Source organism: Marmota monax, unplaced genomic scaffold, assembly GCF_021218885.2.
Source record: "Marmota monax isolate L192 unplaced genomic scaffold, Marmota_monax_Labrador192_F-V1.1 WCK01_AAM20220418_F8-fsc00961, whole genome shotgun sequence".
Classification (NCBI taxonomy): domain Eukaryota; kingdom Metazoa; phylum Chordata; class Mammalia; order Rodentia; family Sciuridae; genus Marmota; species Marmota monax.
The window spans coordinates 45,723-58,562 of NW_026693090.1; the positions used below are offsets into that span (position 1 = coordinate 45,723).

The window sequence follows — 12,840 nt, forward strand, 5'->3', positions numbered from 1 at the left end:
GTATTTAATAGGTTTCTTTTCATGCAAAAGAAAATGTGATTCCTTTTGTGCTGGTTTTACATGGTTCCTATTGTGGGTCGTGATCATGTGTCCTATAGCTTTTCCCTTTTATGCATCATGTCTGATGCAGTGAAAGTACAATGACTGGGTAATATCACCATAAAAAAAAAAAAAAAAAAAACTATTAGATTTATGATTCAAAATAAATTGAATTAAAGCATGTTGTATTTATTGAAAAAAATATTCATTGCTAAAGTAAATAAGACTGAAAGAGGGTAAAAGGGTATTATAATTAACAGGTTCTGCAGTCTGGAACTTGTTAAAATTAAATCTATAAATTTTATGTATTTAGGTGACTGTATGACCAATGTGATTCTGCAACCTATACAATCAGAAAAATGAGAAATTATACCCCATTTGATTCAAATGTATGAATTGTGAAGATCATTGTAGTGTCATGTGTAGCTAATAAAAAAAGATCATTATAATGATACCTTAAAAAATCTGTAATTTGCTTAATCTGAAAACAAAGTTGGAACAAGTGGCATAGGGAATAAATTTTTGTACCAAATTTTTAAGGGTGGAAAAGACCAGCAATTAATATAATATTTCTGTAAATGTATCTTTTAACTTGGTTTTACTCCTTCTTCTAATGGGAGGAAACTTTTAGCTAGTAGCTTAAAAAACACAGACAGGAGAAGTCTAGGATTCCTTTAGCCCAAAGTCAGTCCACACTAATTATCAGCATTTTCCCCTTTTTCTGAAGGGGTCTTCTACTTTTACCTCTATGCTTTACTGTGATTATTGATTTCAGCAATTCAACAACAAAAACAGGAAGTTTGGGTAGATTCTTGCATTTTGTCAGTAATGATTTTCTCAAAAAATTTATTGTATTAAATGATGTAAATATTTCAAATTGTTGAGGCTATCGCAATGATAGACCTTAGTTACAAATAATATAGATAATTATCTTTAAACTAAAGTGTGTTGGCAACATTTAATGTTTCTTTATCAAAAAATTATATAAATCAAAATGTATTATAAAATATCTAAGTAAAGTTATTTAAAATAATCTAATTAATTGTGATCAAATTGACAGTGTGTTGAGTATTGTTAGTATATGTGTGAGAGTTCACATGGTGTGTTTTAAAGGAATTGAAAGGAAATAGGAGAAATATTCATAGATACAGCTACTACTGGGAAAAAAGTTATTTAAATTTTTACATCATTTTTTCTCTATACATAATTTGGAAGAGCCAAATAGCTTAAGTGACCTACTTCATGTCACAAAAGCAGTTGCAAGTGCTCGCACTCAATTTGCTCCTACCTAATGGTTTGCAGAAATTACTGAATTTCGCCAAAATAAACACTAGAAAAATACTTCTTTGAAAGCACTGTCTTGAACAAAAGAAGGCACTTAGCTAATGTTCTCCCTCCCTGATATAAGTAGGATGTCAGACTGTAGAGTCCATTTACTAAGCACAAAGTGGTGGAGAAATGGGAAAGAAAGGAAAGGTTTGTTTTTTATATTGGCTTAACTTTAAAATAAAGAACAGTTTACATGTAGTCCTTCAATTAATATATAATAGCTTTATTTAAAATAACTAAATCTACATGCTACTCCACGGAATCATGATAGGAGACTATAAAAGGTATTAGGGAATTACAAATTGCTAAGAACAACAGCAGTCACTGCAAAATGCCACAGTCCTCTCTTCCTCTAGCCACTTGATTTCTTTGTGGAAGGTTCTTGATTTTTTTTTCTTTTACAAACACAATGAGATTTTAAATTTTACCATGTCATGCTAAATTTGATAAGAAAATATCCTGGCTAATTAGGACTTTGTTCAGTAAATTAGGCATCTGCTAGTACTGGGATGTTCATCTGCCTGAGGCTTGGCCTTAATGGAAAGTCTAGCCTATTGCCTTATTTTTACCTTTAAAATTGATTTCATTATTGGTTCTTAATTTATATGCATCAAAATTCACTCTATGTGGTATATGGTTTTATGTGCTTGATAGAAGCAGAGCTATATGTCCATTACCATAAGCATGATATAAAACAGTTGCATCACATTAAAATTTCTCCCTCAGCATCTTATTTATAATTAACCATTGTCACTACTCCTACACTCTGGCCACCACGAACCTACTGTTGGTCCCTACAGTTTTGCCAGACAAAAACATTCATTTAATGGGTAATCTTTCTAGTTTGTCTCCAGAATGTGTGTTGATAAATATAAATCAAAACCACAATGAGATGCTGTTTTGTCTCTCATTAGCATTGCTGAAATTACAAAAAAATTACAGACAACATGAAATATTTTCTAGAATACAGAACATTCAGAAATTGCTGAAGGTATGTTTCATTCTATAACTGTTTCAAGTATCTGTGTGTCAGTTTTATATAAACACATTCATAGGAAATGATTCCTTGTATTTACACAATGGAATGAAAAATGTGTCTTTGAAACAACTTGAAAAATAATTACTATGACAATATTATTTATAATAGCATTTAACAGAAATCATTGGAGATAGACAAATTTCATTTTAGTCATAATGTAGAATATGACTAAATATTAAACAGTTTCATCATTGGTGATAGACAAATTTCATTTTTGTCATAATGTAGAATATTATTCACCTATCAAAAGATATGAATTACAGATACATAATAGATAATTTCAATTCTAGTATGGTAAACAAAATAAGTCAGATATGAAAAAGCCAGACTGCAATTTAAAGGATTTTGAATCTACTATATTGGAAAACTAACTTGTATGTTTTGAAAAAGAAAAGTCCTTGCCTTTGTAAAGCAGAGAAAGGATAGATGGGCAGAGTAGGAATTGACTCAAGAAATACAGACAAGATTCTCTCCTGTATTAAGTCGGGGTTCCGTGTGGTGACATGATTGTTCAAACTTCTCCAACTGAAGAGTTTAAAAATGTGCAATTATTAATGTTTTAGCCTTCAGTGAGATGAGACATTTTGGTAAGAATATGCAATTCTAGCCATTTTTTTTGTGTGTGTATACTTCAATTTCAGAAATGTTTCCTCTTCATTCTTTCTCTCTTTTTTCTTTTGAATCAAATAGGGTATAATTTCTCATTTTTCTGAGTGTACAGGTTGCAGACTCACATTGGTCATACAGTCACCTATATACATACAGCAATACTAGTGTCTATTTTATTCTGCTCCCTTCCTATCCCCCCTTTCCCTCCCCTCCCTCCCCATCACTTCTCTCTACCCAATCTAATGTGACACACTTCTTTTTTTCCCCCTCACATCATCATACATGTATTCTGTATAACGATGAGGATCTCTTTCCATCTTCCGTGCAATTACCCTTCTCCCTCCCTTTCCCTCCCACCTCTCTTCCCTATTTAGTGGTAATCTTCTTCTCATGCTCTTCCTCTCTAGACCATTTTGAATCACCCCCTTATATCAGAGAAGACATTTGGCATTTGTTTTTTAGGGATTGGCTAACTTCACTTAGCATAATCTGCTCTAATGCCATCCATTTCCCTGCAAATGACATGATCTTGTTATTTTTTTAGTGCTGAGCAATATTCCATTGTGTATAAATGCCACATTATTTTATTCCATTCATCTATTACACTTCTCAGAAAAGGATATACAATCAATCAACAAATACACGAAAAAATGCTCACCATCTCTAGCAATCAAAGAAATGCAAATTAAAACTACTCTAAGATACCATTCTTACTCCAGTAAGAATGACAGCCATTATGAAGTCAAACAACAAGCACTGGTGAGGATGCAGGGAAAAAGGTACACTCATACATTGCTGGTGGGACTGCAAATTGGTGCAGCCAATTTGGAAAGCAGTATGGAGATTCCTTGGAAAGCTGGGAATGGAATCACCATTTGACCCAGCTATTCCCCTTCTCGGACTATACCCAAAGGACCTAAAAAGAGCATACTACAGGGACACAGCCACATCAATGTCTATAGCAGCACAATTCATTCTGATTATTACCTTTAATTCTCTTTGTTGAATAGTGCTTCTGCACCTGAAACATAAGTCATTGTCTTCACTAGGTCATCTTTATGAAATTTGATTTGATTTTAAGATTTTTGAAATGAGTCTGCAACCATATTTTGAAACTTTCTTCCCTTATTCAATCCTTATTCAATCCATGGGCCTGGGTGTTTCTAAGGGATAAATAGCACAAATTTCTGTCTCAGTCATTAGGGTTGAAATGGTTCTTAAATATAACTGAAATACTAAAAAATTTCCCTGTTTATTCATGCTTCTCACCCAACTCAAATATTTTCTTCCACTGATACCCATCTATGCTCCATTCATATTGGAAGTTGCTTTTAAACTTATGCTTCCATCATGACTATAGTTTTTGAATATTACAGCAGTCACTGATCGAGTCCCTCTTCTGATATTTATTTTTATTTATTTTTTTTTAATTTTTTTTGGATTCTTTCTTTAACTTCCTCTCCACAGCTACATTATACACTCTTTGATTAAAGTGATGGTATATAAATTTGTATTTTCTTTATACAAACTTAAGATAAAAACACATAAAATACACAGAGTCTATCAGCTAATGTCTTCCTGTTAAAGCAACTCAGGGCTTAGATGGAATAAACTAGTATATTAATAACATAATGCATATTTATCTACATTTTTTTTAATTCTAGTATTGTGATTTCAATCATCTCAAGCAGGATTTACAATGACAGCTTATGAATTTCTCTTTTGGACAGTCTTGTGCTAGACTGCCAGGTAATGATGATGGGATTAGAGAAATCGTCACTGTTTCACTTTTGTGAAACTGACCTTCTTTAAATTGGTATATAATCATGTACTGCATGATAAAGAATTTTTTGTGGGTCAGGGAACTCAGCTTATGGAGCTTTGTGGGGAAGGCAGCACCGATTTCCTTCAAAATTGTCCTGACAAGAGACCATCTCTCTGCAGCTCACTGATCTTATTTTCAGTAAGTTTGAAATTCTAGGGCTGGGGATGTGGCTCAAGCTGTAGCACGCTCACCTAGCATGCGTGCGGCCCAGGTTAGATACTCAGCACCACAAACAAAGATGTTGTGTCCGCCGAATTAGCTAAAAAATAAATATTAAAAATTCTCTCTCTCTCTCTCTCTCTCTCTCTCTCTCTTTAAAAAAAATGTTGCTAGAAAGTAGAGTTTAAGTGATATCATTACACACACACACATACATACACAGTATAGGCAGTAATGAGTATGTTAATTAGCTTGATTTTAATAATTATTTCACAGTGTACATGTAAAACAGATCATCACATTGTACACTTTGTACTAACATTTTGCAATTGTCCTGCAATGAAGATGAAAAAGCAAAACCCAACGACAGTATACTATGAGTGATGTTTTAAGACATGAAGAATTATCTGCCATTTTATCCGGCTGTTGTCATCCACGCAGTGACTTTTGTAAACCAGCAGCTGGCACAGGTCCCTGGCCGTCATATCTGTCAGAATCTCCACCACCTTGCTTGTTCCATCTTCACTAAAGACTTTAACGTCCTGCAACACACAAAGGGGACAAGTACAGATAAACAATTTTGTACTTATAAGAAGTAAAACCTGAGACAAAACAGAAAGAGTAAAAATAGTATACTATGTTGAAACACATGGACAACTTTTTTTGGCTGCAGTAATGCAGGATGAGGGCCCGTTGACGTCCCCCTTCTTCTTTTTCCTCCTCCCCTTTCCAGCTCTTATGGACAGAGTGGGTAGGATCATGACACAACATTTTTAAAATGCCCATGACATTTCACAGGAACATGGAGGTCACAGCCAAGCCACCAAACTGGCTCAGGAAGCAACAGAATTCACTTTAAAATACTGACAGTGGTCTCAGGGGTTGGATATTTTATATTTGAACCAATTGCAAAAACAAGCACATCAACAAAAACTCCTGTCAGTTTCCCCTTCCCATCCTAACTCTTGATGACTCTGTTCTCCATTTTCTAGGTTCTGGGCCAACTGCTCCTGTGTCCCCCACACATCCCACATTCCCTGAAGCTGAGGAGGATGAAGAGATAAATGAACATGCATATGCTAAAGTTTAAATCAATAATAAAAGGGCTCAGTAAGAATACAGTCATGACATTACAAGCAGGCTTCATTTTTCTGGTCCTGTTCAAATCCATAAAAACCTAACAGGTCACAGGCAAAGGGATGGTCAAACAGAAATTCAGATTTATAATTCAGATTATAAATACAGTTGGTCCCGGCCTCAACACGGACAGGGACGCAATCTTTAGAGGAAGGTGAGATGGCCAAAACTTTGGTCTTTGCTCTCACTCCATTCTTGCCATGCTGGCTACAGTTAGTTTTCAAACATGCCATTATTCTTTCTGCCTAAAGAATACTTCTCCCTGGTATCTGCGTGTCTCTTCCCCCTCCTTCAGGCTTCTATTCAAACCCATCAATCCTTACCCTATTTTCTTTCCTTTATAACATTTATGTAGTAAATATCTAGGTGATGCTCATTATTCACAGATTCTATTAATATTGTTTGTCTGTGTTGCTCAAATTTATTTGTAATCCCCAAATCAACACTTGTGGCATTTTTTATAACATTCATAGATAGGTGCAGAGCAGAAAAAAATTTGAGGTACCCAATGTGCACATCCCCAGCTGAGTTTAGATAAGGTGATACTCTGCCTTCTTCTTTCAGCTCTAAAGTGGCCCTAAATGGTTTCTATGGTGACAAATTTTACAGTTATCTCACACTTGGAGGTTTCTTTTCAAGATTTTTCTGTTTAAAATATCTTCCAAAATGGCATTAGAGAAGATTATGTTAAGTGAGGTTAGCCAATCCCCTCAAAAAACAAATGCCGAATGTTTTCTCTGATATAAGGGGGGTGACTCAAAGTGGGGTAGGGAGGGAGAGCATGGGTGGAAAATTACCTCTAGATAGGGAATAGGGGTGGGAGGGAAAGATAGGGAGAAGGGGAATAGCAAGGATAGTGGAAGTAGACCCTTATCATTATACAAAATACATGTATGAAAATGTGAATTTGGTGTCAACATACCTTATATACAAACAGAGACATGATAAATTGTGTTATAACAGTATTAAGAATTGTGATGCAAAAAAAAGAGAGCTCATTTATAATAGCATAATTTGGCATGAACATACAGAGTTATGAAAAATTGTGCTGTGAATGGATAATTATGAATGTAATGCACTCCACTATTGTCATGTATGTAAGAAATAAGTAAAAAATAAATAAAATGTCTTACAAGCAAAAAAACAAAACAAAACAAAACAAACTTACCTAAACTGCATGGAAAAAGCAGTCAGAGGGATAAGATGGCATTTTAAATCCTGATTGCCTTTCACACAGGAGTTTGTTCCTTGTCTCCCCAAACTGTTCCCAGCAGGCTGGGCTCCCCCTTTCAGTCTGTGGATGCCAGTCCTGCTGGCTGTGCCCTGACTAGCTGCTTCTGCCCACACCCAGCTGTCTCACACTGGTCCTTAGGTGGTGAATCAAACCACTCTAGTAGCCCAATGATGTGTTTGGACGTATGTTTACCTCCACTCCTTTTGGATCCCCACAAAGGCCAGAGTAGCAAGACCACGGTATTGTGGGTTGGGCAGGAGGCTGGGCCACTGCTGCAGCCTGAGGCAGGGGATGGGCACAAGAGTACATATGCTCTAGTTATGGCCTCTGTCCCTGACGCAAGCAAATTCTGGCTACTACCACAAATATTAGAGCCCTCAGACCACACACACAACACAAGTCCCCAAGACAGAACATCAAGAAAAGCATTACATATGCCAGTCATCTCAGTTCGGGTCAATGCAAGGAGCTGTAGATGAGAATGTGTGTAATAAATACGCAACACTACACAGAAAGACCCCACCCCACCCTGCTGCAGAGCTTTGAAAGTAGGAGTTTCTGGAAGAAGCATTTTGAACCACCTGAACTGCCTCTTAAGTAACCATCTGGGCAGTGCTGGGGGTTCATTCAGATTGCAAAGGAAGGTCCTACAGTTCAGGAGTCAGCTGCTCCAAGTCCAGGGCTCCTAGGGAGCAGCCTGGATCCTCCTGGTTCATCCAGTACTTACACTTATTGCACAGAGTGAACACAGAAGGTTCTCTCAAGCAGGTCAAGACCCTGTCCCACAGCAACTCACAGTTCATCAGGGAAAGATCAATACCACAGGCAGTAATTTTCCAGGGGAGCTCTGTGCAGAGAATAGATGAATCTGGGTAATATCAAGAGAAGGTGGAGAAGTTGGAGAAAATTCCATCCTGGCTCAGCCATCTACTAGAGCTGTGAATTCAGGCAGGTAACTACCTGCCCCAAATTCACTTTCCTTCTCTTTACTCACTGCTCGGAGAATCAGTGTGGTGGAAGTTACGGCACAGGGGTACTTTCAAGTAGAAGCTCTTAAAATCAGAATAGGCTGCAATTCTATTTCATTGGTTATTAGTTGTGGAAATCTGGCTGAGTTAATCAGCCTCCCTGGGCCTCAGTTCCCCTATCTGTAAAGTAGGAATCCTTAAGGAGCACTGGCCTCATGACTTTCAAGTATCTGCCATGAAGTGGGCTCCAGCTGAAGCCCTGCAGAACGACCAGGGAAGGGGTGAAGGTGGGACCCTGAAGACTGCTTCCCACTCAGATTCCAATTCTAAGAAAGCAGACTTCATGACCAGTATGATGCAGTGGGAATGATTCAGTTGGGAAAAGCCAACTCCCAAATCCTCAATTTCCTTTTCTCTACTGCAAAGAAAACCAAATAGCTAACTGCTTTTAAAAACAGTAATATGAAAGAGGGTGTAATTATGTCAACAGCATAAAACTCTCTTTTAGAGAGTGGGGGAGGAAGCTTTGATGTACCCTTGGGCTGGTATGCCACTGCATCCTGTTATGGAAGCTTGAAGCAGTGGTAGAATGTTCCACCATTTCCAGACTTTCCGTGGTCATTTTTTTACACATTCACTGTACAGAGAAGTAAGTGTTTCATTCTTTGCAAATTTGAAGGAAGGAGCTTAGGAGCAATTAGATCTGAGGGTAGAGTCAGCTCCATGGTCCAAACTCCACTCTGGGATGCCTGGCTCTTAATCTCAGTGGTCCCCAGCAGGTACACAGTGAGGGTCTTCTGGGCCCTTCCAGTTCCTAATATCAGCATAGACATCCCATTTCAGCTTTATGCAACAGACAGACTTTGCTGCTGCTGCTGGCTGACTTACAAGTTCAGGGAATCTCGTTACTGAATTCAAAAGACCTCCTGACTTTGGCAGTGAGCCTCTGCCAAAGGCTCAGTGATAATCACCTTATACAAATAGAAAATGGGCCACTCTCAGCTCTTTGCCTCCCTCAGAGCCGTCTGCAGTGCAACATGTCCATGGGCAGACAGCTCGGCCCCGTGGTGCACAGACTGACCAAGAATTGCTGAGGTTCCCTGCCCCCAGGCATCCATACAGAAACCAGGACCTCATAGGGCATCTGCCCCAGAAGCTGGTGGGCCTAGTGTCATCTTCATTCTTCTTCACTCGAGGTAATTCTTAGGTTAGGAACTCTTACAGGATGTAGGCTGGAGTTTTCTGTAACTCCAGAAGCCTCTTCTGAATACTGGGGAGTAAACACTTTGGAGAAGCTGGGTTGTAATCAAAGAGCCAAGAGGAGGCTGTCCTCAGGAGGAAGGATACGCCATGGAACACTGATGGGGTCCTATTTTAAGTGGTACAATGCCGCAGTCTGGCTGGGCACAATCAGGAGCCACTTGTCAAAAGAAACTAACTTTATTTTTAGAACCACACACGACAAACAAAATAGTCTCTCAGGAAAAACCCTCAGAGCCTCAACTGCCACCACCGGCTTTCCACAAGCCTCTCTCTCCCACCCAAGCTTCTCTCCACCTCCCACAATCGTCCTGCTCTTGAGGCCGATTGGCTGGGTCACGTGGGGGGAGCCAAAAAAGTCCCCCAATGAGCAGCTCCGTGGTCTGAAAGGGCAGGGAAACAGTCCAATGAGCATCACCGCAGAGGAGCCAATCAGCTAGATGTTGCTGGGGCTGCTGTGAGCCAATCGTCAGCCGGCAGCTGGAAGTTTGCTGGCAGCTGGAAGTTTGCTGGGGCCCCTTCGGCTGTGGCTCTCAACATCTCCCCCTCTCTGTTTAAACAACAAGCATGTGGCTTAGGGACCGTGCCTGTTAGGCAGTCCAATTCAACATATGGTCCTTACCCGTCATCGGATGAACTGACCTCTAGGCGTCAGCCTCCTGTCTTAGGTTGGTACCACTGCAATTGGATCATACCCGTCACTGACTACCGGTCCAGCATACAGCCATACTTGTGGATAGGCCTTTGCACCTGTGGGGGGGTGAGGTTCTTTGCCTCACCTCTGTTGGCCCCCAAATTTTAGACCATCACTAGTAGAGGAGGATGCAAAATGCCATGACATTAAGCCAATTGAGGGCTCCTTTGAAAAATTGTACCACCGGTGACATCATCAGCAAAAATACTCCAGCACTACCACAATTTGCTGTACCAACAGATAGTTCACAATGCATACAGGTGAGCTCACAATGTGTCCAGGCAAGTTCTGCAAGCAGTTCAGTGATGGCTATTGTAGAAGCTGTAGATTGGTTTTATGTTTGACTTCACCAGCACTGGGATGAAGATAGGAATTCTGGCAATAATGGCTAAAGAAAAAATTATGTAACATTACAGAAGGCACTAAAAGAAAACAATTTTCTTAACAATTTACACTGTCTTCACCGGCACTGGGATGAAGATAGGAATTCTGGCAATAATGGCTAAAGAAAAAATTATGTAACATTACAGAAGGCACTAAAAGAAAACAATTTTCTTAACAATTTACATTATCTTTAAGAGAATTATTAAATATAATGAAAAGGAAAGGTGAAAGTAAACAAACAGATCTGTTAACCTTCTTTTTTGTTTACATATTAAAACAATCCTCAACAGTTGTTTACCCAATTTAAATTAAACCATATAAATCACATGAAAAAAAAATATTTGGATCCATATTATCATGAGCGCTCATCATATATGATATATGGACATACGTACATTCAAACATATAACACAAAACACAAGTGTGCACACATAATATAATACATACAACACATAACATTATAGTAAAGGCCTTATAACTTTTTACAGGTGAAATCTCCATTGCAATGTTTAAAAACTCTATAGTCAAAAAATAGAACTGATCAGCAAAACATTAACCTAGGTCTGTATGAGCTCAAAAAACAAAATAGAACTTCATGATATGGCAAAGGGCAATAATAAAATAGATATTGAAAAAAGCATCCTGGTTCTGTTTCAGATGTAAGAATAGCCAAACTGGAGTTTTGGATATCAGTTGTTATGGATTTGAGCCAAATCATCTTCTTTTTGGTCTGTAGAAATCGCTTTAGTTAATCTTTCTAGAATCCAAATCGGCTGCTGTTCTCCCTGTGGAAACACATAAACAGACCCCCGACTCCAGACAATCACTGGGTCAGGACCTTGGTTAATCTCTCTGGAATCCAAATCGGCTGCTGTTCTCCCTGTGGAAACACACAAACAGACCCCCGACTCCAGACAATTACTGGGTCAGGACCTTTCCATTGTCCTGTTAGAATATCCTTCCAAAGTACCTTGGGCTTATGTACATTTTTTGGACACATATGCCTTTCTGCAGCACTAAGTCCTGATGAATCCAAATTTAAAAAGTTTAGAGTAAAAAGGGTTATTTTAAGTTTATCTTTGGGGAATATATACCCCTTCCCAATTCCTTCTTTTTGCTTTAATAAGTACATTTTAATAGTTTGATGAGCTCTTTCAACTATGCCTTGTCCCTGTGGATTGTATGGGATTCCTGTTATATGAGTAATGCCAAATGTTGAGCAAAATTGTTTAAAAGAGGTAGAAGTATAACCAGGGGCATTATCTGTTTTTAACTGTTTTGGAACACCCACAGTGGCAAAATTTTGTAAGCAATGAGCTATAACATCTTTAGTTTTTTCTCCGGCATGAAGGGAGCCCATCAAAAATCCAGAAGAAGTATCAACTGTAACATGCAAATATTTTAATTTTCCAAATTCTGGCAAGTGTGTGACGTCCATCTGCCAAATATGGTTAGGTATCAATCCTCTAGGATTGACTCCAAGATTAACTTGTGGTAAAAAGGTCACACAATTTTGACATTGTTTTATTATTTGTCTAGCTTGTTCCTTAGTTATTTTAAAACGCTTTTGTAAAGTATTAGCATTGACATGGAACTTTTTATGAAAATTTATAGCTTCTTCTAGTGTAGAGAAAATATGTATGTCATGTGTAGTTTTATCTGCTAAATCATTGCCCAAACTAAGGGCTCCAGGCAATCCTGTATGTGCCCTGATATGTCCTATAAAGAATGGATCTTTTCTGTCCCAGATTAGACTTTGTATAGTGGAAAGCAAAGAGAAAACAGTAGAAGAAGGGGAAATCCTACCAGCATCTTCAAGAGATACTATAGCATTAACTACATACTGACTATCAGAAAATAAATTAAATACAGAATCTTTAAACATCACAAAAGCTTGTAAAACTGCATTAAGCTCTACCTTTTGAGCTGATTGTTTGGGTACTAAAAATGTAAAAGTTTGATCAGGGGTAACTACTGCTGCTGTACCATTATTTGACCCATCAGTGAATATATTTGGAGCATTCATGATAGGTGTTTTTCTTGTCATTTTTGGAAAAATTACAGGATGCAATGACCAAAAAGACAATAAAGGATTAGATGATAAGTGGTTATCAAATGAAACATTAGATTTACACATGATTATTGCCCAAGTATTTAACTCAT

At 38.0% G+C, this 12,840-nt stretch overlaps 1 protein-coding gene across 1 annotated transcript in view; it reads right to left on the bottom strand.

The window, feature by feature from the left end:
* Window positions 1-5,235: 5,235 nt before the first annotated feature.
* The window catches only part of LOC124099600 (growth factor receptor-bound protein 10), a 45,956-nt gene continuing 38,351 nt past the window's right edge, over window positions 5,236-12,840 (bottom strand). The window contains exon 3 of the mRNA XM_046454751.2: window positions 5,236-5,542. Within this exon, the coding sequence (XP_046310707.2) occupies window positions 5,375-5,542 (168 nt within the window). The 3' untranslated portion in view covers window positions 5,236-5,374. The remainder of the gene's footprint in view (window positions 5,543-12,840) is intronic.